The sequence below is a fragment of the Melospiza georgiana genome, chromosome 31 (assembly GCF_028018845.1).
Source record: "Melospiza georgiana isolate bMelGeo1 chromosome 31, bMelGeo1.pri, whole genome shotgun sequence".
In the NCBI taxonomy this organism is placed as follows: Eukaryota; Metazoa; Chordata; class Aves; order Passeriformes; family Passerellidae; genus Melospiza; species Melospiza georgiana.
The window spans coordinates 4274584-4300951 of NC_080460.1; the positions used below are offsets into that span (position 1 = coordinate 4274584).

The 26368-nt window shown below is 65.0% G+C and overlaps 5 protein-coding genes across 5 annotated transcripts; 1 reads left to right on the plus strand and 4 right to left on the minus strand.

Moving 5' to 3' along the window:
• Positions 1-89: 89 nt before the first annotated feature.
• Positions 90-1870, minus strand: LOC131094945 (vesicle-associated membrane protein 5-like). The gene is made up of 3 exons (XM_058042539.1): positions 1829-1870; positions 1200-1331; positions 90-639 (listed from the first exon to the last, which is right to left on the minus strand). The coding sequence occupies exons 1-3, from the start codon at positions 1829-1831 to the stop codon at positions 415-417; spliced, it is 360 nt and encodes a 119-aa protein (XP_057898522.1). The 5' UTR covers positions 1832-1870; the 3' UTR covers positions 90-414.
• Positions 1871-2709: 839 nt separating this feature from the next.
• Positions 2710-3844, minus strand: VAMP8 (vesicle associated membrane protein 8). Its single transcript, XM_058042507.1, has 3 exons — positions 3803-3844; positions 3191-3370; positions 2710-2909 (listed from the first exon to the last, which is right to left on the minus strand). Exons 1-3 carry the CDS (start codon positions 3803-3805, stop codon positions 2766-2768), a joined length of 327 nt encoding a protein of 108 aa, XP_057898490.1. The 5' UTR covers positions 3806-3844; the 3' UTR covers positions 2710-2765.
• GGCX (gamma-glutamyl carboxylase) lies at positions 3804-10189 on the plus strand. The gene is made up of 15 exons (XM_058042331.1): positions 3804-3810; positions 4288-4515; positions 4896-5054; positions 5389-5554; positions 5933-6011; positions 6087-6193; positions 6655-6818; positions 7189-7448; positions 7633-7764; positions 8107-8258; positions 8602-8771; positions 8882-9012; positions 9096-9243; positions 9736-9925; positions 10008-10189. The coding sequence occupies exons 1-15, from the start codon at positions 3804-3806 to the stop codon at positions 10162-10164; spliced, it is 2250 nt and encodes a 749-aa protein (XP_057898314.1). The 3' UTR covers positions 10165-10189.
• Positions 10190-10556: 367 nt separating this feature from the next.
• Positions 10557-15470, minus strand: MAT2A (methionine adenosyltransferase 2A). Its single transcript, XM_058042402.1, has 9 exons — positions 15288-15470; positions 13858-13935; positions 13658-13780; positions 13467-13579; positions 13243-13386; positions 12944-13162; positions 12516-12698; positions 12297-12430; positions 10557-11958 (listed from the first exon to the last, which is right to left on the minus strand). The coding sequence occupies exons 1-9, from the start codon at positions 15376-15378 to the stop codon at positions 11856-11858; spliced, it is 1188 nt and encodes a 395-aa protein (XP_057898385.1). The 5' UTR covers positions 15379-15470; the 3' UTR covers positions 10557-11855.
• Positions 15471-16659: 1189 nt separating this feature from the next.
• Positions 16660-21425, minus strand: LOC131094820 (histone H2A.V). The gene is made up of 5 exons (XM_058042393.1): positions 21237-21425; positions 18519-18596; positions 17722-17835; positions 17521-17650; positions 16660-16978 (listed from the first exon to the last, which is right to left on the minus strand). The coding sequence occupies exons 1-5, from the start codon at positions 21423-21425 to the stop codon at positions 16917-16919; spliced, it is 573 nt and encodes a 190-aa protein (XP_057898376.1). The 3' UTR covers positions 16660-16916.
• Positions 21426-26368: the final 4943 nt, after the last annotated feature.

The window sequence follows — 26368 nt, forward strand, 5'->3', positions numbered from 1 at the left end:
TCCTTGCAGGGTGACCCCAAACCAGATTCTGGTGTTTGTTTATTGTGACCCCAGAGCAGATCCTGGTGTTCATTCCTTGCAGGGTGACCCCAGAGCAGATCCTGGTGTTTGTTTATTGTGACCCCAGAGCAGATCCTGGTGCTCATTCCTTGCAGGCTCTCCCCGAGGTCCACGCTCCAGGTCTGGGCTCTCGCTCTCCCCACAGAGCCGCTGTGCTCGCTGCGCTGTTTCCCTCGCGTGGGGCTGGCTGGGTTTTTGGTGTGGGGTCTCTTCAGAGCAGATTTTGCAGTCGGTTGGCTGTGGGGTCTCCTGGAGGCTGTCCCGCCGGTGTGTTAGTGTCACTGCAGGGTGACAGTGCTGTCCCTGCAGGCGTCCCCCGAGCCCGGCTGTTTCTCTGCCGTTTGTTCCTTGTCCTCAGAGGGTGCCCGCGGTGCTGGGGGGGTGCTGGGTGCCGCCCTGCGGCGTGGGGACAGCGCTGGTGGCAGCCCCGGGGGACGCCCGCGCCAGGGCCAGCGCCAGGGCCAGCGCCAGGATGAGGAGGAGGAGGAGGCCGAGGCCGAGGGCCACCAGGTGCCACCGCCGGTGCCTCCTGCGCTGGCGCCGCGCCACCGTGCGCGTGGTGCGGGTGAAGGCCTCGCTCTGGGGGACACACACGGGGACAGTGCCAGGGGCTGGGGGACAGCAGGGGACAGACAGACACCCTCACAGCCCCTCTGCTGCCCTGGAGCCTCTCCTGCCCAGCTGGCTGTCCCCAGAGTGTCCCCAAGCTCTGGGTGCCCCAGGTGTCCCCAGCCCCTGGGTGTCCCCAGAGACTCCCCGAGCCCTGGGTGTCCCCAGCCCTGTGTGTCCCCACAATGTCCCAAGCTGTGTGCTCCCACAGTGTCCCCAAGCTCTGTGTGTACCCAGAGTGTCCCCAAGCTCTGGGTGCCCCAAGTGTCCCCAGCCCCTGTGTGTCCCCAGAGACTCCCCAAGCCCTGTGTGTCCCCACAATGTCCCAAGCTCTGTGCACCCACAGTGTCCCCAAGCTCTGAGTGTCCCCACGGTGTCCCCAAGCCTTGTATGCCCCCACAGTGTCCCCAGCCCTGTGTGTCCCCTCCGTGTCCCACCGCCTGTCGCAGGTGCTGTGCCCGCCTCTGCCCGGCTCCAGGTGTCCCCCCAGTGCCACCCCCCTGTCCCCGGCTGTCCCCCCCGTGTCCCACCGCCTGTCGCAGGTCCTGGGCCCGGCTCTGCAGCTGCTCCAGGTGTCCCTCCCGCTCCAGCGCCTTGGCCACGTTCTGTCGCATCAGCTCCGCCACCTCCTCGGCCTCGCGCTGGCACCGCTCCAGCCCCGCCTGGGGACACGGGACAGTGTGGGGACACGGGGGGACACGGGGGACGTGGGCGCCAAGGGGACACGGAGGGGACACGGGGACAGTGTGGGGACACGGGGGGACACGGGGAGAGCACCGGGGACGTGGGCGCCAAGGGGACACGGAGGGGACACGGAGGGGACACGGGGACAGTGTGGGGACACGGGGACAGGCAGGGACAGGGGCACCGCGAGGGGGACACGCACGGAGCTCGGGGACAGGAAACCGTGGGGACGGGGCCACCGGAGCACGGGGACTGGAGAGGGACACGGGGACACCGGGACCACGGGGGACACGCAGGGACACGGAATGTCCCGCGCGGGCCACCTCCCACCGCCCCGGGGACCGCGTCCCTCCCTTCGGCGGGGAGAGACCGACACCGGCACCGGCACCGGGGCATCCGAGCCCGGCGGCTCCCGGGGCCCCGAGCCCGCCCTGCCCCGAGCAAAGCGAAAGCGAAAGCGGCGGCCGGGACTCACCATGGTCCCGGTTCCGCGGGCCGGGCTCGGTGCCGGTACCGGTGCGCCCGTTCCTGTACCCGTCCGGCCTCGGGCCCCAGCGGCCGCCCCCGCCGGGAGGGACCGGGACCGCCCCCCCGGCACCCTCGAGTGGCCGCAGAGCGGGACAGCCCGGGACAGCCCGGGACAGCCCGGACACAACCCGGGACAGCCCGGCCACAACCCGGGACAGCCCGGCCACAACCCGGGACAGCCCGGCCACAGTGCGGGGACAGCCCGGACACAACACGGACGGCGCTCCTCGGGACCCCCACTCCCCCCTAGCCATGTCCCCATGTTCCCCCTGTCCCTGCAGCCCCCCTGTCCCCATGTCCCCCCTGTCCCCAGGACCCCCGGACTCGTGTCCTTGGCCCTGCCCTGTCCCCAGGAAAGGCACCCCACCCGTGTCAGTGTCCCCCAGTCCCTGCAGATGTGGGGCCAGGCCAGGACCCCGTGTCCGAGTCCCTGGGGACCCCCCCGTGTCCCTGTCCCTGTCCCTCCCCTCCTCCCCCCTCCCCGGGCTCCGAGGGTGGCAGTGCCACCACAGTGTCCTTTGTCCCTCGGTGCCTGGCACGGCCCCCGGCGCCCTGGCACGGCACCCACCCCCCCCACACACACACACACATCCCTTCATGCCAGTGTCCCCACACGTGTCCCCTCCCTCGTGACCCCACGGCAGTGTCCCCACATCCCCGGGGCCTGTGTCCCCCATATTCCTGTGTCCCCATGCCTGTGTCCCCCCCATGTGTCCACATGCCCATCTCACCATCTGTGTCCCCCTGTGTCCCCCTGTGTTCCCCCATGATCTCCCATGTCCCCCCGTGTCCCCAACCCCACACACACACACACGAGTCCCTCTGGCTCTCCCCTGTCTGTATTTGTGCCCTGTGGTGGCCATGTCCCCGTGGGGACGGTGGCCCTAGGTGGGGATGGTGCCGGTGGCCAGGAGGATGATGAGGACGAGGATGATGACGCCCACGAGGCCGAGGATGATGAGCAGCTTCACGTTCTTCCACCAGTAGCGCCGGGCCATCTTCTGCGACGTGGTGCGGAAATGCTCCGACTGCGGGGACAGGGTCAGGGACCTGGGGACAGCCCTGGGGACAGCCCTGACCCCCTGGGGACACCCATGCCACCCTGGAGAACCCAAATCCCATGCAAGGGACAGCCCTTGGCCCCTGGGGACACCTCTGTCACCTGGGCACCCCAGCTGCCACTCCAGGGACATGGGCTGAGGTCCTGAGGGCAGCCCTGCCACCCTGGGGACAATCCTGCCCACCCTGGTGACATGGTACCCAATGCAGGTACCCCGTGCCCACCCTGGTGCCCCCCGTGCCCCCTCACCGTGGCCTCCAGGTCCTGGCTCTTGCTGTGCAGCTGCTCCAGGTTCTCGCCGCGGGCCAGGATCCTCTCCAGGTTCTGGCTCATGATGGTGGTGACCCCCTGCACCTCCTGCTGCAGCGCCCGCACGCGCCCCGAGCCCCCTGCGCCGTCTGCCAGGGGGGCATCCCCCGGGACCCCCGCCTGCGGAACGGGCATGGGCTCAGGGGGCACCCCGGGACCCCCGGCAGTGACATGGCACCCCGGGACCCCCGCCTGCGGAACGGGCATGGGCTCAGGGGGCACCCCGGGACCCCCGGCAGTGACATGGCACCCCGGGACCCCCGCCTGCGGAACGGGCATGGGCTCAGGGGGCACCCCGGGACCCCCGGCAGTGACATGGCACCCGAGACCCCCGGGACCCCCGGCAGTGACACGGGGCAGGGCTCAGGGGACACTCCCGGGACCCCCCACGACACCCCATGAACACCCCACAGACACCCGGCATCACCCCGGCTGCTCCGCCGCGCACAACCCGGTGCCCCCCACCCGCCTCCGGTGACCCCCGGTGCCCCCCGCACTCCCTCCCCGGTGCCCCCCCCGTGACCCCCGGTACCCCCGGTGCCCCGGACCCACCATGGTCCGTCCGGCCCCGCTCGGCTCCGTTCCGGCGGCGGCCCCGGACCCGCCCCGCCCGCCCGGGGCTTCCGGGAGCGGCGGCGGCGCCGGGGGCGGGCGCGGGGCGGGCCGGGGGCGCGGCGGGGTCAGGGCGGGGTCAGGGCGGGCCGGGGGTCGCGCAGAGCCCGGGGGGGTTCGGGGGGTTCGGGGCGGCCCGGGGGTCCCGGTTCCGGTCCCGGTTCGGGGGTACCGGGGGTGGCGGGGGTGGGGCTTAACGGGGGACAAGGGGCGGAGTTTAACAGGGTGTGGTCCTGTTGCCCCGCCCTCCTCTCCGCTGATTGGCTGCCGCGGCCGTCACGTGCGGCGGGCGGGGCGGGGCCGTGGCGATGGCGGCGGCGGCGGCGGGTGCGGAGCGGGGCGGGGGGCGCGGGACCCCCGGGGAGCCCCGTGATCACCGGGACCCCCCGTGACCCCCGACCCCTGACCTGTGACCCCCCCGGCAGGCCCGGCGCGGCGGCGGCGGCCGGAGCGGGGGGAGGCGGCGGCGGAGCCCCCCCCGAGCCCCACCGGGACCCCCAAATCCCCCGGAACCGGCACCGGCACCGGGCCCGGGCTGGCGCGGCGGCTGCTGGGGTTCGAGCTGCGGGAGCTGACGCGCTGGCACCGCTTCGTGCGGCTGCTGCACCGGCCGCAGGACCCCGCCGCGCTCGGCGCTTTCCGCGCCGCCTTCGGTCAGCGGGGAGCGGCACCGGGGGGGAACCGGGCTGGGACCCACCGGGAGGGCCGGAGGTGCTTCGGGGACACGGGGAGACCGGGGGATGGCGGGACCGAGGGGCTCTGAGGGGCACCGGGACAGGGGGACCGCGCACGGGGGGACACCGGGGGGCACCGGGGAAACGGAGCGAGCAGGGGCTCGGGGGGACCGGGAGGGCTCGGGTGATGGGGCTCGGGGCCGGGATCCGGGGGTCCCCCGTCCCCGGGGCCGGCGGTGTCCGGCCGTGACACGTCAGCACCGGAGCAAAGGTCCGGCGATGTCCGGGCGGGAGGAGCGGTCAGTGACCGAGTGCCCGCTGACCGCCGTTCCCGTGCCCGCCGTGCCCGCCGTGCCCAGGGCTGCTGATGGCGCTGGACGTGCCGCAGGAGCGCGGGCTGGGCCACCTGGACCAGCGGTACCTGGACGGGCTGGAGGTGTGCCGCTTCCCGCTGCTGCCCTTCCTGGCGCCGCTGCCCCTGGACTGGATGTACCTGCTCTACACCGTCATGTTCCTCGGTACGGGCACCGGGAAACCGGGGGGGAACGGGGCAGGAATGGGGGGAACGGGGGGGGAAATGGGGGTGGGAATGGGGCAGGGATGGGGATGGCACTGGGGCAGGAACGGGGGTGGGATGGGGACAGGAATGGGGATGGCACTGGGGTGGAATGGGCACTGGGATGGGGACAGGAATGGGGATGGCACTGGGGTGGAATGGGCACTGGGATGGGCACTGAGACTGGCAGGGGAGTGGAGGGAGGCTGGGGGCAGGCAGCAGGAGGGGACAGGGGGCACTCTGGGGACAGGGGGCACTCCGGGGACAGGGGACACACCGGCACCCTGTGCCCGCAGGAGCCCTGGGCATCATGCTGGGCTGCTGCTACCGGCTGAGCTGCGTGGCGTTCCTGTGCCCATACTGGTACCTGCTGCTGCTGGACAAAACCTCCTGGAACAACCACTCCTACCTCTACGGGCTGCTGGGCTTCCAGCTGGCACTGCTGGGCGCCGACCGCTACGGGTGGGCACCGGGGGACACGGGGGGCACGGGGGGACACAGGAGGCATGGGGGGACACGGGCACTGACCGGTACGGGTGGGCACCGGGGGGCTGCAGGGGCACAGGGGATCCCAGGAGCAGCAGGGTGCTGACAGGGGGCTGGGGTTCCCATGGGGTGGCACAGCTCCTGGGGTCCCCTGTGGCATTGGGGTGGCACAGCTCCAGTGTCCCCATGGTGCTGTGTCCCCAGGAGACGTCCCTGTGCCTCTGTGCACCCACCTGGTGGGACAGGTGCTGCTGCCAGGCCTGGCTGTGTCCCAGCGTGTGCCCAGGGCTGTGGCAGTGGTGGCACACTGGGGACAGTGACAGTGTCCCCCCGTGTCCCCCCGTGTCCCCCCAGCTCCGTGGACGGGCTGTTCCGGCCCCAGAAGCGCAATGCCCACGTGCCGCTGTGGAACTACGCCCTGCTGCGTGCCCAGGTGGGTGTCCCTGCCCCGAGACCCCCCCCGGGACCCCCGGGAGCCCCCCAGGACCCCCTGACCGTGCCCCCCCAGGTGTTCATCGTGTACTTCATCGCGGGGCTCAAGAAGCTGGACGCTGACTGGGTCGGGGGCTTCTCCATGGGGACCCTGGCCCGGCATTGGCTCTTTGCACCCTTCAGGTCAGGCCAGGGCAGGGCAGGGGCCAGGGGGCGAGGGGTGAGGATGAGGAGGGTGAAGGGGGTCAGTGAGGGTGTGGCAGAATTGAGGGGTCCAAGGTGAGGATGGGGAGGGGGTGATGGGGAGGGGATGAGGATGAAGGTGGGGCTGGGAGATGGGATGGGATCAATGGGATGGGAATGGGATAGGATGGGATCAGTGGGATAGGTTTTGGAGAGTTATGGGGTTGGAGCATGAGGTTAAGGAGGTCTGATGATGATGATGATGATGATGATGATGATGATGATGATGATGATGATGATGAAGGGGAAGGGAGGGGGTCTGCAGGCCTGTGTTAGGATGGGATGAGTACAGGGGAATGGGTTTGGGTTGAGGATGAGGAGTGTGACGGTGATGGGGCAGGCTGAGGAGGAGGAGGGTGAGGCTGGGGCGGGGCCGATGCCGAGGAAGGCTCCGTGGCCAGGCTGGTGCTGTCGGAGGAGCTGACCAGCCGGCTCGTGGTGCACGGCGGCGGGCTGGTGCTCGACCTCTCCGCCGGCTTCCTGCTCTTCTTCGACGCCACGCGGCCCCTGGCCCTCGTCTTCGTCACCTACTTCCACTGCATGAACTCGCAGCTCTTCAGCATCGGTGAGGGGGGAAAGGCACCCCCAGACCCCCCTGTGTGCCCAGGGCACCCCCAGAGCATCTCCAACCTGGACATGGCACCCCTGGGCACCCCCAGCCAGGCTGATCTCCCCTCCACAGCCCTCAATGCTAAACAGGGGTGCCCAGAGACCCCAAAACACCCTGGCCCTGTGCAAGGATCCCCCCCCAATGCTAAACAGGGGTGCCCAGAGACCCCAAAACACCCTGGCCCTGTGCAAGGATCCCCCCCCAATGCTAAACAGGGGTGCCCAGAGACCCCAAAACACCCTGGCCCTGTGCAGGGACCCCCCCCAGTCCCAGCCAGGGGCACCCCCAGCCCCGGGTGCAATGTCCCCCTAACTGTCCCCCCCAGGGATGTTCTCCTACACCATGCTGGCCACCAACGGGCTCTTCTGCCGGCCCGAGTGGCCCCGGGGGCTCGTGGCCCGCTGCCCCCGCCGGCTGCAGGCCTGGCTGCCCAGCACGGAGCCCCCCCAGCCCAGCCCCGACTGCCACTACGGGGGGAGGAGAGCCCGGGGGGGCCTTCGGCCTCGCCAGCACCTGGCCGCGGCCTTCACCATCCTCTACGTGCTGGAGCAGCTCTTCCTGCCCTACTCGCACTTCATCACCCAGGTGGGCACGGGCAGGCCTGGGGAGGATGGGGAGGAGTTTGGGAGGCACAAGAGGGGACTGGGGCATGTGGAGGACATTTGGGGGGCAGTTTGGGTGGCAAAGGGGGGCTGGTGGTGGGTTTGGGGTCCCTGTCCCCCAGGGTGGGGACAGCACTGTGCTCTGTGACCCCCCCGTGTCCCCCCAGGGCTACAACAACTGGACCAACGGGCTCTACGGCTACTCGTGGGACATGATGGTGCACTCCCGCTTCCACCAGCACGTCAAGATCACCTACAGGGACGGGCTCACCGGGGAGGTGGGCTACCTCAAGCCAGGGGTGAGTGACCCCCGGAGCTCCCAGACGCGGGGGCTTCCCCCGTGGGCCTCAGTTTCCTTCATTCCTTATTTTCCCCCTGTGCCTCTGTCTCCCCATCACTCATGGAACAACCCCTGAGCCTCGTTTTTTCCTATTCTTCATTTCCCCCATCCCTCATTCCCCTATGCCTGTTTCTCCGTGCCACTGCCCCGTGCCTCAGTGTGCCCGTGCCTCAGTTTCCCCCCGTTTCCCAGGCGTTCACGCAGAGCCGGCGCTGGCGGGACCACGCCGACATGCTGAAGCAGTACTGGTGCTGTGCTGTCCCTCAGTGTCCCCGTGCCTCAGTTTCCCCCCGTTTCGCAGGCGTTCACGCAGAGCCGGCGCTGGCGGGACCACGCCGACATGCTGAAGCAGTACTCGGCCTGCCTGAGCCGGCTGCTGCCGCGCTACAACGTCAGCCAGCCCCAGATCTACTTCGACGTCTGGGTGTCCATCAACGAGCGCTTCCAGCAGAGGTGCCACGCGCGGGGGACAGGGGACACGGGGATGTGGGAAACCAGGAGATACGGGGGACACGGGACACAGGGGACAGGGCGGACAGGACTCGTCGCTGGGTCTGGGCTGGGAGCTGTGGGTGCTGCTGCTCCTTTCAGCTGAGGTTAGGGTGGACACAGGGTTTGGGGGAACACAGGGACACATGGGGGTGCCACAAGGGGGTGGCTTGTCCCCACAGCTGTTGTGGGCCCCGTGTGCTCTCAAGGTTCCCTGTGCCACGAGCACTGTCACTGCCAGCAGTGGTTTGGGGGCACACCAGGGATCTGGGGGCACTGCAGGGTTTTGAGCCCTGGTCCCCCTCAGGCTCGTGGACCCTCGAGTGGACCTGGTGCGCGCCCCCTGGTCCCCCTGGACCCCCACGCCGTGGCTGCTGCCCCTGCTCGTGGATCTGTCGCCGTGGCGCCAGCGGCTGCAGGAGCTGGAGGCGCAGCTGGACGGACACACGGACACCGTGTTCATCGCCGACTTCCCCGGTGCGGCCCGGGGCTCCTGGGGGTGGGGGTACAGGGGCCACGGGGGGGTCGTGGGGGGCACAGAGGGGTCCAGGATTTGGGGCGGGGGTACAGAGCCAGCTGTGTCACAGGCCTGCACCTGGAGAACTTTGTGAGCGAGGACCTGGGCAACACGAGCCTGCGGGTGCTGAAGGGGCAGGTGCTGGTGGAGCTGGTGGAGCAGCAGCAGAACCACTCCCTGCAGGAGGGGCAGGGCATGCAGGTGAGGGGCAGGGCATGCAGGTGAGGCTGGGGGCTCCCCGGGAGGGTTTTGGGGTGCCCGGGGGTGCTGACAGCCCGTTGCAGCTGCCAGCAGGGCAGTACCACAAGGTGCACACGGTGTCCCCGGAGCCCTCGTGCTACATGTACCTGTACGTGAACACCACGGCCATGGAGCTGGAGCAGAACCTGACGCGGCTGCGGGAGCTGCGGGAGCGCGTGCGCAACGGCACCGGTGAGACTCCCAAACACCGGCGGCGGGCGCTCCTGGGACCCCCAAACACGGAGGGCTGGGCACCCCTGGGACCCCCTAACACCCAGCCCTGGGCTCCCCTGCCTCCTCACACCTGGGAACCTCAAAATCCTTGAGGCCTTGCTTCCTGGGCCCCCAAAATCCCCATCACATCACACCCTGGGTAGCACTGGGGGACCCCGAAAGCTCCATCAGCTCAGCCCCCGGTGAGCAGTGGGCTGAGGGGATCACGGAAGACCCCAGCACTGTCACAGGTCTGGGGGGGACAGCAGAGTCCCCAAACTGCAGTCCCCTCATTCTCTGGTGAGCCGTAGCGTGGGAGGATGGCAGGGACAGCCAGGCCCTGCCACTGACCTGGGGGATCACGGGCACTCCATAACCCACACCCCAGCACTGACCTGGGGGGACCACGGGCACGCCGGTGCTGGGCTGGGGATCGCAGACAGCCCATAACCCGCAGCGCTGTGCCCCCAGAGCAGGCCCCGCTGCCCCCCGAGCTGCGGCCGCTGCTGGGGGAGCCGCTGCCCGCGGGGGCGCCCCTGGACCCGCTGGTGTCGCTGTTCCTGCGGCGGGAGCAGCGCCAGCAGCGCCGGCAGCGCGACTCCAGCCTGGCCCAGCGCCTGCGCCGCTTCCTCCGCAGGAAGTTCTTCCTCTTCCGCCGCAGGTCAGCCCCAGAGCCCCCCCTGTCCCCCCACGGTGTCCCCGTGGTGTCCCCAGGGCCCACCGTGCCCACCGTGTCCCCGCAGTGCCCTGATGACAATGATTGCCCTGCGGAACCTGGCGCTGGGCCGCCCGGCCCCGGAGCGCCTGGCACAGGAGGTGGCCTTCGCCAGCTGGCGCGGCGAGGAGGAGGAGGCTCGGCCCGAGAGCGACGGGGGCGCCCCGCGGGGCCCCGAGCTCTGAACGCCCCAAATAAATGCAGTTTTGTAAGCCAGAAATGCTCCCGTGCCTCAGTTTCCCCCGGTGCCCCGGATTCTCCCCGTAACTGCTTTCCTGCCCTGTGCATTCCCACTGTGCCCCTTTCCCTTCGTCTCTCAGCCACATTCCCTTCCTGGTTCTCCATCCCATCTCCCCCAAGCTCATTTCCCCACTCCCATTATCTCCCCAAACCCCAATTTCCCCCATACCTGTTGCCCCAATGCTCATTGCTGCCTTGTACTCCACTTATTCCAGCACCTGTTCCCACACACGCTTTCTCCCCATCTCCTCCCCCAAATCCCACCTTCCCTTGCACCCCAATTTCTCCATCCCCAGTGCCTCAGCGGCCCCCGAGTCCCCCACACACTCGCGGTGGCTCCGTCTAACCCATCGCTTTTATTGAGATTCTTTTTCTTTTTGAGTTCATTTTTGGATTCAGTGGATCAAAACATTCGGACGAAACCTCCCGAAAATAGTAAAACCAAGGAAAAAAAAAAAAAAAAACCCAACAAACCCAAAATCTCCTCCAGGGCAGGGAAAGCCGCCGCTGCCCCCCCCCAAGGCACTCTGGGGGCCGGAGCCCGGGCGGGCAGTAAACAAGCCGGCTTCTCTGTACCACACCGGCCACGGCGCCGCGCCCGGGCACCCCCGGCGCTCCAACAAACCCAATCCCGCCCCGTTTCACCCCAAAGCGCTGGGGCAGGGCGGGGGGAGGGCAGGGGAGGGGAAGGGGGGGCTTTCGTGGGGGATCAGGAGCTGCCGGCTGAGCGCGGGGGCTTCTCTGTACTCACGCCCCCGCCTCGGCGCACAATAAATACACCAAACCTTCAAGTATCAAGCGCCAAATGCCCCCCCTTGGCCCCCAAAATCCGGACACAGTTTGGGGGGTGGAGGGGTTGTGCAGTTGGGGAGTTGTTTCAGCTTTTGGATTAAAACCCCAAAAAAAACAAAAAAAAAAGAAAAAGAATGTAAAATGTTTTCCTCTGGTACCGAACCCTCAGGGGGGGTTTGGGGGTCTGTTTTAGCGTGTCCCCCCCGAAATGTGCATTTTTGGAACAAAAAGAGGTTAAAAATGAGGGTTAAGAACCAAACCCAGCACCAGCGAGGTCCCAGGGGCGTGGGGAGGTGGAATGGGAAGTGTCTTCCCCACCAGCGGGACTGGGGGAGCCAAAATGAGAATCCTCCCAGTGGAATGGGGACTGTGGGGGGACACAGGGGGAGCCAGAACGGGGGGCTGTGTGTCCCCCCCTGCAGCAGGATGGGGGGACGGCGGGAGCCAGAATGGGGGGTCCCCCCGATGTAGTGGAATTTGGGAAAAAGAGGAGTGATAAAATGGAGCATCCTCCCACAGCAGGACTGCTGGGACCCAAATCGGGGTGGCCCTTGCCACAGTGGGGGCACGGGGAGGGTGAGAGAGGGCACTTGGGCCTTTTTCCCCATCTCACAGCTCGGAGTGAAGAGACATTTGTTAAAAACCATCCAGAGGGAACTGGGGGGGGACACGAGGGGGGCTCCAGGAGAGGCACGTGGTCCCCACACAACCAAAACGATGGTGAGAGACAATGGGGGGCCGGGGAGCCTGGGGGGGGCCGGGAGCTCTTCCCCCAGAGCCCACGGGCTTCTCTGTAACCTACGCCCGCGGGAGTGGGGGGAAAAGCCCTAACAATGCTCTTTGCTCAGTATTTTAGTTTCTTGGGCACTTCCCAAGGGAAACTGTCCCTACCAAAGTGGCCATAGGCTGCGGTCCTCTGATAGAGGGGCTTCTTCAGATCCAGATCCCTGGAATACACAATTCCCGACTCAGTGAGGCTGCCCCGGGCTCCTGCCTTCGCCCCTTCCTTCCCTGCCTGGCCGGGGGTTCCGCAGCGGCGCCTCCGCCCCCTCCCCGCCCCGCGGGGCGGTTGGAGCTTCCCGGGCCGCGCCCCCGGGGCTCCGGAGCCGGGGAAGCTCCAAGCGCTCGGCTCCGGCGGATACTTACCCCGTCCGCGCCCCGAGCGCGCCTTCTCCGTCCGGCCGAGCGGCTCCGCGCCGGGTCCAGGCGCCAGGCGGTCCCCGGGCTGCTCCGGGAGGGACCCCCGCCCGCCCCGCCCCCCGGCACAGCCCCCCGCGCCCGTTACCTGACGATGACCCCGGGGCGCAGGTCGAAGTTCTTCTTGACGATCTCCAGCAGCTCGCGCTCGCTCTTCTGCGAGGTGCCGTAGTGGAAGATGGAGATGGACAAGGGGTGCGAGACCCCGATGGCGTAGGACACCTGTGGGGGGATATGGGGCTGTGGGTGAGGCCAGAGCCCGGAGCCCGAGAGGGGGGATTGGCACCCGCACAGAACCAGCACCCACCTGGACCAGCACCCTGCGGCACAGCCCGGCCTTCACCAGGGACTTGGCCACCCAGCGCGCGGCGTAGGCGGCCGAGCGATCCACCTTGGTGTAGTCCTTGCCCGAGAAGGCGCCGCCGCCGTGCGCGCCCCAGCCCCCGTACGTGTCCACGATGATCTTGCGGCCGGTGAGCCCCGCGTCACCCTGCGGGACAGGGACAGCAGCGTCACAACCCTGGCGTGGCACCAGCGTCATCCATCACCGAGCTGCGAGCACTGTCGTGTTACTGCTGCCGCCGTAACCGTGCCACTTCTGCGCCATTCTCACTACCACTGAAACTGCCACCACCGTGCCACCGTAAGCGTCACCGTGCTGTCACCAGCTCTCAGCACCACACCATCACCGTGCCACCGCCACCAGCACAGTGTCACTGCTGCCCCGGGCTGCACCTGGGGCCCGCCGATGACGAAGCGGCCGCTGGGCTGCAGGTGGTAGATGGTGTCATCGTCCAGGTACTTCGGGGGCACCACGGCCTTGATGACCTTTTCCTTGAGGGCGTCGCGCATCTCGTCCAGGCACACGTCCTCGTCGTGCTGCACCGAGATGACGATGGTGTGCACCCGGATGGGGATCACGGCCCCGCGGTCCTGCATGTACTGCACCGTCACCTGTGGGGACACCGCACCAATCAGAGGTCAAGCGGGGACACGGGGCTGCCCGGGGCTCTGTGGAGCCACCGGTGCCTCACCTGCGTCTTGGAGTCGGGGCGCAGCCAGGGCAGGGCTCCGCTGCGGCGCAGCTCGGCCAGCTTGGCGTTGAGCTTGTGTGCCAGGACGATGGTCAGGGGCATGCACTCCTCCGTCTCGTCCGTGGCGTAGCCAAACATCAGCCCCTGTGGCACAGGGACAAGGGGGTCACACCCCGCCCAGCCCTGGTCACTCCACAGGGAGCCCACGGCGGCCCCGGGCTCACCTGGTCACCAGCACCGATGTCCTCCTCGCTGCGGTCCAGGTGCACGCCCTGGGCGATGTCCGGGGACTGCTGCTCCAGGGCCACCAGCACGTTGCACGTCTTGTAGTCAAACCCTGAGGGGACAAAAGGAGCTCGGGTGAGCCCGGTGCCAGCCCGTGCTGTCGCCGAGGCCGTGGCAGCCCGGGACGCACCTTTGGAGGAGTCGTCGTAGCCGATGTGCCGGATGGTGTCCCGCACCACCTTCTGGTAGTCCACGTTGGCCCGCGAGGTGATCTCCCCCGCCAGCAGGATCATCCCGGTTTTGGCCACCGTCTCTGAAGGGACAAGGGTGATGTCAGCGTGTTGTCACCTCCACGTCACCCACCGGCTGTGCCCTGGTGCCCTTACTCACCACAGGCCACCTTGGCATCGGGATCCTGCTTGAGGTGGGCATCCAGGACAGCATCGCTGATCTGGTCACAGATTTTATCTGGGGACACAGAGAGCAGGAGGCGTCACGGCGGCGTGGGACAGCCCAACACAGCACAGCCCTTCCTTCCGGAGCCTCCAGCACGGGGATCAGAGCCCCATGAACCGGGAGCCCCCCAGGGCACACACAGCCCTCGCCTTGTCCCTAATCTGGAATTCCAGGCATGTCCCAGTTAAGCTCCAGCTCCAACTAAGGCTGAGCCCTGTGGCACCGCTGAGGGGATCAGACCCGTGTGCCAGCTTCCCAAATCCGCAGCACGCCAGCTCCCAGCAGCTCTGCCTCCAGCCAAAGCTGCTCCAGCCATAGCGCACCAGACACCAGCTCCCTCCTGCTCCCGGTGGGTTCGTGTGGGTGCGGGGTGTCCCAAGGGCCACCCGTGTCCCCGGGACTGCGGATGTCCTTGGCAGCGACCTTCCGGGCAGGATCTGGGCGAGGACAAGGCAGCGCCCCGCTGGGCGAGGGGAGGAGGATGCCCCGGATGCTTTTTGGTGGGAAAGAGGGAGGAATCAGATCTCAGAGCCTCGTCCCTCAGGCAGCGTGGGGAGAGTCCCAGAGCGGGCACAGGTTGTGCCATGGGGTTGGGGGTGCTGGAGCCAGAAAGAGCAGAGCTGTGGGGCGCTGTGGGGCCCGAGTGGGATCCGGAGCTGATGGGAACTCGGGGGCTGCTCAGCGTGCTCTGGGTGCCCGAGTGCCCGGAGCGGAGAGGGTTTAGGAGTTCTGGGTGCGCCCAAACAGCGGGCACTGGGCGTTGGCAGCCGCCTCCGCAGATTAACGGTCATGTGCCCCGAAACGGCGAAGACAAAGACCGGGAGAGACCGGCACCGGCTTGTACCGAGCTTGGGGGGCTCCAACCACCGCCCCGCTGCAGCGGGAGGGCACATCCGGGGAGACCCACGGCACTTCACCACCGGCCGGGCGGCACCGTCGGGGGCCGCGGGCTGGGCTGAGGGCGGCCCTCCGTGGGGTGCGTGTGTGTGGGGCTCACCGGGCATGTGTTACCGCCGCCATCCGCGCGGGGACGGGGCCCACGGGGTGCGGGGGCACCGGGAGCTGCTTAGTCACGGCTGAGTCACGGCGGCACCGGCTCCCCCCCGCCCCCCGTGTCCCGCCCCACGCGGGCCGCACGTGCGCGCCGGGCCCGCAATGCGGCGAGCGCGCGCCCGCCTCACACTGCGCGCGCGCCCGCCCGCGTCACCGCCCGCCCGCCCCCCCGGCCCACCCTCATTCCCCTCCATCCTCATCCTCACTTCCTTCGCCTTCATCTTCATCATCATCCTCCTCCTCCTCTCCCCCTCCCGCCCCCGGCCGCGCCTGCGCAATCGCCGCCCCGCCCAGCCCCGCTCGGCCCGCACCTGGGTGCCCCTCGCCCACGGATTCGGAGGTGAAGAGGAAGGTGCCCTCCTCGATGAACACCTCGTGGAAACCGTTCAGTTGCCCGTTCATGGCGGCGCGATGGGCGGCGACAGGCGAAAGGGGAGAACACAGGAGCAGCAGAACACGAGCGCGGCAGCGATGGACTGAACGCGGCCCCTACCGCGCCGCCTCTAGTTATAGCCTCTTCGCCCCGCCCCGCTGCTGCTCCAGCCAATGGCGAGCGTCATACGGGCCACGGGGGCGGGGGGCCAGAACCACTGCAGTCGGGCAGGGGGAGCACGTTACGTAACGCGGAGCTTGAAATCAATCTCCGGGGCAGCCCCTAGCGCCCCACTGCCAGCCGGGCACTTACCGGAGTTAAACTACCGGTTAGGCCGTCTCCTCTGCCCCGCATGGCGCAGTGGTGCGGTCGGACACCGGGGCCCCCGCCGTACTCCCCCGTGGTATCCGCATGGTGCCTCCCGCGCGGCCCGGCAGCTCGAGGCGCGCGGCGGCGCACGCATGCGCCCGGCGATGGCACGGAGCGCGCATGCGCAGTGCTCGGCCCGCGGGCAGCGAGGACGGCCCCGCCTCCGGCCGCCGCCATCTTGCGCAGACCGGCGTCGCCATTGTGCGACCTCGGGCCCGCCGGCACCGACCCCGGCCCGGCCCGGCCCCGCCTGGCCCCTGCCCCCGTCACAGCCGGTCCCGCGGCTACCCCAGGCGCTGCGGTGCGGCGGGGCGCGCCTGAGCCCGGGCACGGCCCTGATGGTGCCCTCGGCCGTCAGGGCCACTTGACGCCTGATGCAACCGGCGCCCGGTGTTGCCAGTGCAGGAGCCGGCCCGGCTGCGGCTGCCCCCGCCACCGCCTCCAGGCCCGGCCCGAAGCGCCCCCGTATGCAGCTGCTACATCCGGGGCTCGGTGCGAGCTTGGGCAGGACCCACGTGGGCAGGACAGAGGGACAGCCAGGACTGACAGAGCCGAGCAGTCACAGACTGACTGACAGACAGACGGCCCGGAGGGATGGAGATGGGGCCCCCACACAGCCAGACCTGTCTGACAAACACGCACACCCCATTCGCTGCCCGCTGGCACCCCCGGCCCAGGGACAGACGGACACACAGACACCACTCAGATGGGCGGGAGGGACACACAAACGCTCCTGTGTTAGGCCAGGACAGACAGACACCTCCATGGCTGGACAGACGGACAGAGCCGGCCATGTGCTCCCGGGAGGCGGGGCCTTGCGACACGCCCCACCCACCGCATATTTGCATAGTGGGCGGTGCTTGTCCCTCTCCGGTACCGGGGAGGTCACGAAGCCCCCTCCGAAAGCCCCACTTCCCTCCCACCTCTGCAGACAGTCTGGATTTTTGTAAAAAATGGTTTATGGGTTCCATTTTTGTATAAAACGCGGGGGCAGCCGAGCCACTCGCCCACCCCCAGCTGCCGCCCCACAGCCCGCGGTGTGTCCTACTCAGAATCTAAACCCATCCCAATGCTTCCTCTACAGTCAATCCTCTATGCTCTTCCCTTCAACTATTCCTTAAAAAAATCCCTCGTGTCCCCGAGATGTTCCTGTGCCCAGGTACAGTACAATGACGGGGGATCCGATGCCGCGCTCCCTCTACGCCGTTTTCTGCTGTCCCTTCTTTCCAATCAGAGACTTGTGGATGTGAGGAATGACACCTGCAGAGAGAGGGGAGGAGAAATCCTGTGAACCCACCTGCAGAGTTCCCAACAAACTCCAAAAAACCCTCAACTCCCCATTTTGTGAACATCAAGCAGATCCCCCTCAGTGTGAATAAAGGGAAGCAGCGAGCCCAGGTGCTTATGCCAAATTCCTGTTAAATTCCCCTCCTTGCCCAAATCCTTGTCTGGTTTCCCCCGTTCCCTCCTTGCCCCAGTCCCTGTCTGGTTTCCCCCGTTCCCTCCCTGCCCCAATCCCTGTCTGGTTTCCCCCGTTCCCTCCTTGCCCCAATCCCTGTCTGGTTTCCCCCGTTCCCTCCCTGCCCCAGTCCCTGTCTGGTTTCCCCCGTTCCCTCCCTGCCCCAGTCCCTGTCTGGTTTCCCCCGTTCCCTCCCTGCCCCAATCCCTGTCTGGTTTCCCCCGTTCCCTCCCTGCCCCAATCCCTGTCTGGTTTCCCCCGTTCCCTCCTTGCCCCAATCCCTGTCTGGTTTCCCCCGTTCCCTCCCTGCCCCATATCCCCCCCAGCAGGGAGCCAGCCCCACCTCCTCCGGCGATGGTGGCTTTGATCAGCGAGTCGAGCTCCTCATCGCCGCGGATGGCCAGCTGCAGGTGCCGGGGCGTGATCCGCTTCACTTTGAGATCCTTGGACGCGTTCCCGGCCAGCTCCAGCACCTGCGGGAGGGCGGGAGTGGGTGGGAGTGCCGGGCGGGGGGCTGCAGGGCTGCACAGGGAGGGGGCCCTACCTCGGCCGTCAGGTACTCGAGGATGGCCGCGCTGTACACGGCTGCCGTGGCGCCCACGCGCCCGTGGCTGGTGGTCCGGGTCTTCAGGTGCCTGTGGATGCGGCCCACTGGGAACTGGGGGCAATTAGCAACCTCGTTAACGGCCACAGCCCCCACGGTGTGCATATTTACACCCTGCACGGCTGATGTGGGCTGCAACTCTCCAAACAGATCACTAGCCAATTTATTTATTACTAGTTAATAGCTACTATTAACATATGTTATAGTAACACATGATACGGTTATGATATATATTGACATATTATTATTATAATATATATTTATGATATATATGTATCTCATAAAATATAATTTACTAAAATGTATGTAAGTGTATCTGTGTATATACGTTATATCTTGTATAGCATAATATATATAAAATGGGATATAAGTTATACCTAAAATGTGTATGAGTTATACCTTGTATAGTATAAAATAATTGTATTTTAATTATAATAATTATTAATTTAAAATATTGTAATGAAATATATAATAAAATTATTTAAAAATATACATTATATAATAATATAATATAAAATATTATACCACTTATTATAACATAAAATATTGTAATATGTAATATTGTAATATAAATATTATAATGAATATAATAATATAGCACTTCTCCCAATTAATCCTCCCAGTCTCTGTGTCCCACCTGACAGCAAAACCCCCATGGCTCCATGCCCCTCCCAGTGCCAAACCCCCCTGTCTTTGCCCCAAATCAGAGGCGTGGGTGCCCAGCACCCTGAGCATACCTGCAGCCCGGCCCTCTGGGAGCGCGACACGGCCTTGGCCTTGGCCTTGCCGCTGTCCTTGCCCGCCTTGCCGCCAGCCTGCGGGAGAAAGGGGCCCGTTAATTAATCTAATCAGCCCCTGAATCCAAACAATCTCGTTAATTCTAAGCCAGAGGGACCCGCTGCAGGATAAGCTGGCAGCTCCCTGGCAACTCAGGGCTGCTCGAACCACGCGGATTCAAGGGGATAAACAAGGGAGGGTTTCAGGGTGCAGCAGCTGCTCCCTCACCCAGGCGCTCATCCTGCTGCCACCACTCCCACTATCGTCCAGAAAATGCCAAATGGGGGGGAAACAGCCCAAAATCCCATTGCTCAGTTTTCTTCCAGTTGTGAGCCCAGTTTGTTTACAGATTCGATTTCTCCCCACGCTGACACTGGGCAGGACACTGTTCGTGCACATGGGAACGTGAATCCTGTGGGATTTGGGGGTAATTCCCATCCTACTGCAGAGTGGGAAACCACCAGGAGCCCCAGAAATGGTGGCTTTAATGAAAACCACGTTGGGAGGGGTGGAAATGCCAAAGCCCAGAGTTTGGGAGTTGCTGAGTAACAAGGAAGAGAGAACGGGCTCTCCCATCCGCTGCCAGGAAATCCACAGATTTCAGGGACATGGGAAGCCCCTATGACATCATTAATCACTAATGAGAGCTGTTCCTAACGAAGGTGAGAGCTCTGGGTGACGCAGGAAAGCAGAGGGTGCTGCACCCTCCCCGTGGGAAAGACGTCAGCAACCCAAAATCTGCTCCAGGTAAACAAAATCAGGGGTAAGAATCCCCAAACACAAGTTTTCCAGCCCACAGAAAGACAAGGGAGCCTGTAAACACCCTGGATATTCACAATCCCTGTTTTTCTAGAACATACTGATCCCACAGTTCCCATCCCCTCTAAAAAGGAGGAATTTTGGCTCATGGTGAGGGAGCTGAAAGGATTCAGACACTCCAGAAGAGCAAGTGGAGCACGTTAATCCTCAAAAGAGGATGCTGGTTAACCTGGCAATGTCCAGGATCTGGACAGGTGGGAGTTAACACAAGGTTCAGTTCAAACACTGGAAAATAAATCAGTCACGAGGGGGCATTAATTAATCCCGAGGTGATTAAAGCAAGCAGAGGGGCGAGGCCATGGGGGACCCAGCAAATCCCCTCCGTAGGAGTTACTTTCATCAGGAGAAAACATTGCTGCACCAAGCTGCTGAACTCAAGGGGGGCGTTCTGGGGGTGGGAAGGGAGATCGATGGGAAAGGAAGGGGGAGGCAAGGGGGATTTGTGGATATTTCCTTGCTCCAGGAATAACAAGCAGCGTTGGGAAAAGCACTGCCTGTTCCCTCTGCGGGCTTTTATCAGACAGCTGTGAATTTCCCACTGCCCCAGCAGGTTTTCCAGCTCGGAGCCGCCTGCCTGAGACATTTTCTCAGTGGGGTTGACTACCAAGAGCAAGAACCGCGAGGTTTGTCCCGATGGGAAGCTCCCCCAGCCCAGGTGGCTCCTGCTCCCTATGGGAGATCCCCCCACTCGTGCTGGGAGTGCGGGCTCCTGGATTCCTGCAAACCGAGGGGACAATCCCCAGCAATTCCCTCCTCACCCTCCACCTTGGGACAATCCCTGTGGCATCTCCATCCCTGCTCTCCACCACAGCCCCTCGCTGGGAGCACATTCCCGTGCTAAATCCTCCCTGGCTCTGACCCGCTAGCTTCTTCACGGCAGGCAAACTTGCCTTTTTTTTTTTCTTTTCTTATTGCTTCAAACAGGATAAAATCCCTGCAAGCAGCAACTTCTTATCTCGGGCCGCACATTCCCAGACATCCCCGAGCACAAGTTCTTGGCGGCAGCCGGAGTTGCATAACCCAACGGTGTTTCCATTACCGCGGAGGGACCGGGGCTCTCACCGCCGGCTCCGGAGCCCCCAGGGAACCCGCCGAGCCCACCTGTGGATCCGGAGAACCCCCCGAGCCCCCTGCGGACCCACAGAGCCTCTCCCGTGGATCTGCGGAGAACGGCAGAACCCCCGCGGCTGCACAGACCCGCCGGAACCCGCCCGTGGAACCACGAGCGCTGCCGCTGACCCGCGGAACCCCCCAGCGACCCTGCCGACCCACGGAACCCGTAACCCGCATCCCCCTGCCCGCCCCGGCTGACAGCTCCACACCCGGCTGCTGCCCCCGTTCTCCCTGCGGGCCCACAGCACCGGGGCACCGGGCAGAACGAACCCCCGTTTCTCCCCCCGGGACCGGGCTGTATCCCCGGGAAGCGGGCGGAGATGTGCCCGTGTAAACCCGGAGGAGGCACCGGGCGGCTGACAGAGCCAGCTTGGGCCCCTCGACCGACGTTTCCCTCACGACAGCCTCTTCCTGCCGTCCAACCGCCCCACAACCGGCACAAACCGCGGCCGAGGAGACCCCGGCCGCCACCGCGCCGCTCTGACAGCGCGGGAGGGCACTGGCGGGGCCGGGCTTGGAGGGCAGCACAAACTCCCTGCCCGGAAACCAGGCGGCAGCGGGCACGGGGCACCGGGGCAGCGCCGGGCCGGACCCAAGGTCACGGACCGGGGCCCGGCCCCCTCCCCCCGCCCGGCCTGCGCTGACAGCGGCGCACATTGGCGGCCCCGCGGGGCCCGGCTCTGCCCGGCCGCGCTGTCCTGGCCGGCCCCCCGAGTCCCGAGCCGCACCGCTGCCCCTGCCCTCACCATGGTACCGCCGCCGTCGTCCGAACCCCAAAGCCACCGCCGCGCCCGACCCGCCTCAGGAGCCGCCAGACAATGACCCGCCCGGGCGGGGGCGGCGGGCCGCGCCGCGTCTCCACCAATCACCGCCTCCCATACTAGTTTGAACATCCCGCGGTGCCCAATGGGCGAGCCGCTTCTTTTCTCGTCCATCGCTGGCTCCGCCCAGCGGCTCGTTTAACGGCTGTGTTGCCTTTGCACACGGCACGCAGCGGGGTGAGGGCGGGGCGCGCTCGCGTCGGTGACGTCACCGCCCGGCGAATAGCGATAACGACCGCCGCCACGAGAGGCGGGGTTATAATGATGGACAGCTCACCAAACCAATCGAAAGCGGGTGCTGTTTCCCGCCCATTCAATCGCTCCGCCCCCGGTCGTGTTTGTGTGAGGGAGCCGGGAGGGGGGGCCGGATCGTGAGGGGAGCGCGGGGGTTTGGCGGCTCCGGGGGCTTCGCTCCTCCGGCGCTGCTCGGGGCTGAGAGGGGACACCCGGGCCCGCCGGTGTCTCTGGAACAGTACACAAATAACTCCGCGCTGCCCTGTAGGATGAGTGAGGAGGGCAGCGGTCGTGAGGTAACACGGACCCCGCCGTCCCCGGGCCGGACTGGGGGCTGGGGCGGACCCTGAGAGGCCGGAGGGTCTGTCAGTGGTGACGGCGGTGTGGCCAAAAAAACCAAAAAATCACGGCACTGTTTGGGGGGAAGAGGGCCCCTTTTCCGAGCAAACATGTCACAGCGAATAAAACCTCAGTTCCTCATGACGGGCCCCGTTCAGTGCCGAGTGGAACCTCACTGTGGGGCGAGCTGAGCTCGTAAATGGAACCGGGGATTCACCAGCGAGGGTCAGTGCCAGGGCAGCGTCTCGGACCTGGTGGACCCCACACAGGGGAGCCCCGCACAGCACAGCCCGGGCCCCTCAGCCCGGCTGCCCCCGGTGCGGCCGCTGCCCCTCAGCCATGGGGTGTCCTGCCGGCCGGGCCTCAGCTTCCCTCCTTAGCGGGCGGGGTAGAGAGCCGCGCACCGTGCCCGCTCCTCCTCTCACCGCCGGGGGGCTCCGGTCCCCTCACCCCGCTCCGCCCGGGGGAGGCTGCACCTGTTCCTGCTCCCCCCGGCTGTCCCGGTGCCAGTTTCCCTGCACTGGGCACTGCCAAGGCGGCCCGCGCCCCTCGCTGCAGCTGCCGGGGGGCTCAGGGTGCGCCCACCCCTCATGCCGCAGCTGCCTCCGCACCCCGGGAGCGCCGCACCTGCCCCGGGGTGCAGCAACTGCCGCGGGCTGCGCCCCTCCGGGCTCCATCCAGGGCCCCCCGGCTGTCCCCGGGGCCCCTCCAGCTGTCCCCAGCTCCCCCGATCCCCGGGGCCAGCCGGGGGGGCCGCAGCAGCTGCGGGGTGCGGTGGGGCCGGGGATGGGGCCGGAGGAGCCGCTCCCCGGCCGCGGGGGTACGCGGGCCGCGGGCTCGGCACGGGGAAGAGCCGCGGGGCGGGCGGGGGTCGCGGCGGGCCCCGGTGGCGGTGACAGCGATGGCGGTGACGGCGGCTCATGCGCAGGCGGTCCCCGCGTGTCCTCAGATGAGCCCGAGCCCGCAGGGAGCCGCAGCGCGGGGGGCGGGGGCTGCGGCAGCGGCGGCCGGTGGGGACACGGCACGGGCACGGCGGGGACACGGCACGGCGCCCCGGGCACGGCTCCGTGATGGCACGGCCGTGGGACGGCACACGCACCTGACACGCGGCACGCAGGCGTGTGCGTGGCACGCAAGGCTTTCGCATCTGTGCACACACACCTGCCTGAGCCATGGCACACACACCGCACACGGGCCGCGCCAAACCCTGCCAGCCTTACACCCGCACACAGCAGGCAGCCATGTGATGGCACAAATGGCTTACACACACTTTACATACACCCTCCCACAGCAGGCAGCCATGTGATGGCACAATGCCGTATACTCACTTTACACACACCTTACACACGGAGCCGTGTGCTGGCACGCACACCTCACACACACCCACACACACGTTATGCTGTGCACACACCATGAGCTGTGACACACCATGCCTACGCCACGCCAAGCCTCCTCCCTCCCCACCGTGCTGGTCCCCAGCTCCCCTGAGCGAGGCGATCCCCTCAGAACACCCCAGGTTCCGTTTGTGGGGGGCATCCTGCGTGTCCCTGCAATGCCACAGGGTGACCACCCCACCCCTCACCACCAGCACCACCCTGCAGGGCCCACCACGGCACCCCCAAGGAGCAAGTCGGGCCCGGGCTGGTTTTCATTCACTTTTCCGCATACTTTATTTGTTACAAACATACAATTCTTTAAATATAGACTGTAAAACTCCATTTGCAAAAATCTGCTACGTCAGGAGTGCTCGGAGCAGGAGGAGTTCGTCGCGTCGGCCTCGTCTGCGCTAGTGGTAACACCCAGGACCTGCCTCCGGCCCCTGGAGCCGCCCCGCCGGCCGCAGGGAAGGGACACGGGGGCCCCGGCCCCCCCGGCCGCCTAAAGTGCAGGTTTGCTTTAGTTTTTGTTTTTCTTTCATTAAAAAAATAACAGGAATAAAACTTTCTTTTTTTTTCTCTTTTCGGCAAAGGGACGTCATGGCGAGCGCTCGGGGAGGGAGGCGGCGCTCCTGGGATCTGCTGCTCCGAGGAGGATCCACTGCTCGGAGGAGGATCCAACATTCACGGGATCCAGTTCTCAGGGGATCCAACTCTCCGAGGAGGATCTGCTGCTTGGAGAAGACCCCAGCTCGAAGAGGAGGGTCTAGTGTTTGGAGGATCCAACTCGCAGAGGATCAAGCTTGGAGGAGAATCTAGCACTCAGAGAAGGATCTGGTGCTGAGAGGATCCAGCTCCTGGAGGATCCAGTTCTTGAAGGATCCAGCTCTCGAAGGAGGATCGGGCACTCAGAGGATCCAGCTTTCGGAGGATGCCATTCTTGGAGGACCCCGCTGTCAGCGAACCCAGCTCTGGGAGCGCGTGGCTCTTGGAGGAGGATGCAGTGCTCTCCCCACCGATGCTGTCCCAGCCCGTGGCTGGGCTGCCCCGTGTCTGGAGCCGCTCTCACCGCTGCTCCGAGGCCCGAGCCCCGGCTGGGATGGGGCTGCAGGCCGTGCCGTGCCGTGCTCCTCCCCGGCCGTCCCGCCCACATCTGGCTGCTCCTGCCAACGCCCAACCCCGGCAACGCTGGCTCTACCGGCTCCGCGAGGATGAGGAGGGCGAGGAGGGCGAGGGCCTCGCCCTGCAGGAACAGCTGGGAGCATCCACGGAGCCCACACTGGGAATACCTGCTGAGCTCCCTGGTGCACCACCCTGCCTACCCCCAGTGCTCCCTCAGCTGCTCTTTTAAAATCTTTTCCAGTTTTTTGCGATTTTTTTTCCACATTTTGCTTTTTTTATGAGAGGCCAGTGAGGGTCTGGGTTGGTTTTGTCACCAACATGAGGAGCCATGGCATGGCCCCCCAAACCAGCCCCCACTGCTCCCAAATCGCCTGGAAACACGGCAGGAGAATCCAAATTTTCTTTTGTATTTTTTAGGGCAAAAAGAACGGAAGCTGTTTGAACTTGCCCTGGAAGCACCACCCGCTCCAGACCCAGCCATTTGGGGTATTTTCCAGTGGGTTTTGGGGCGCTGTACAAGACTTCCAATATTCTGTCTGTACAGCCATCATCGCGTTCTCCATCAGCCCCTCTGGGGCAGCAAAGCTGGAAGTACCAGGAATTCGGGATATTTCTCCCCCTATTTGTGGTTTAAAAATAAAAATTAAAAAAAGAGAAAAAAGCAATTTGCCCATTTCCTACAGAATTCAACCCAAAACCCAACCGAATCTGAGCTATGTACACACAGCCATGTCTATACACACAGAGATGGGAAGGGGGTCAGGGGAGATGCCGGCGTTGTCCCGCTTTCCTGGGAAACTCCCAACGCCTCCTGGGGGGCTCCAAGAGAAAAAATAACCCGAAACTGCCCCCCAAGATCCCCGCCCCCATGGCCGCTCCCCTCGCTCCAGCTGGCACCTCAAATCCCCTTTTTCCCCTATTTTATCTCGTTTTGGCTGTTTTTCTCCGCTGTCTTCCCCCGACGTGCTCTGCTCTTCCCACCCAAATGGAGCTGTGGGAGGTTGTGTCCATGGATCCAGCGCTTCTCTGGCCAGGAAAGGCTCCCTGGGCCAACGCCGGGAGCTGCTTTTTTGGGTTTATTACTGGATTTAGGTGGTTTTGCCTTGCTTTTTTTTTCCTCTTCCACGTATTTCTAGCCAGCTCCCCAGAGCTGGGCCGGGCTGGCAGCAATTCCGCCGCTCTCCCAGAGTAGAAATAAGGCTAAATCACCGCAATTCAGCCAAAAGAAAGAAACCCAAAGGAATATATATATATTTTTATATATATATATATATATATATATATATCTCATCCTCTTCAAAAATAAAAGGAGAGGTCCCGCGGCTGGACGCCGGTGAGTCCCGCGGAGCTGGGAGCGTTCTTCCCCCCAAATCCGTCGTCGCCGTCGTGGTTTATGGATTTTTCTCCGTGGCAAAGAACACAGGACCAGGAGGATGGGTGGATACAGCAGGAATTCACCGGAAAGAGCTGCCTGAGGGTACAAAATACAGTACAGGACACATCGGCCATCGAGGAAGGACTATTGCTCCCGAGTGAGTGAGTGAGGGATCCGGGTCCTTTGCGACGGAGAAGGCTTAAAAACGGGATAAACGGAAGAAATTCGCTTTAAAAATCCCTTTAAAAAGAGCGACGGCGGCGGGACCGGCGGGAGCAGCGGGATGGGGCCGGGGGCCGGCCGGCCGGACGGATGGACAGCGGCGTGGGGGCTCCCCAGGGCTCTGCGGCCGTTCCTCACTTCCCAATAAATATGGAGAGAGGGAGATGCCAGATCCGTGGTAATAAATTAAGGAGGCAGCTGATTGGGCTCCCAAAAATGGATTAAAAGGAGAAAAAAAAAAAAAAAGAAAAGTCCTACAAGTGGTGAAACCGTTGGAGAAGAAGAGGCAAAACTTTGGAATGAGAGCGATGGAGTTCAGAGTTATGGGAAAACGGGGTGAAAAACCGGAATTCTGTACAGGGCAGGACTGAGCCGAGGGAGTGAAAAAG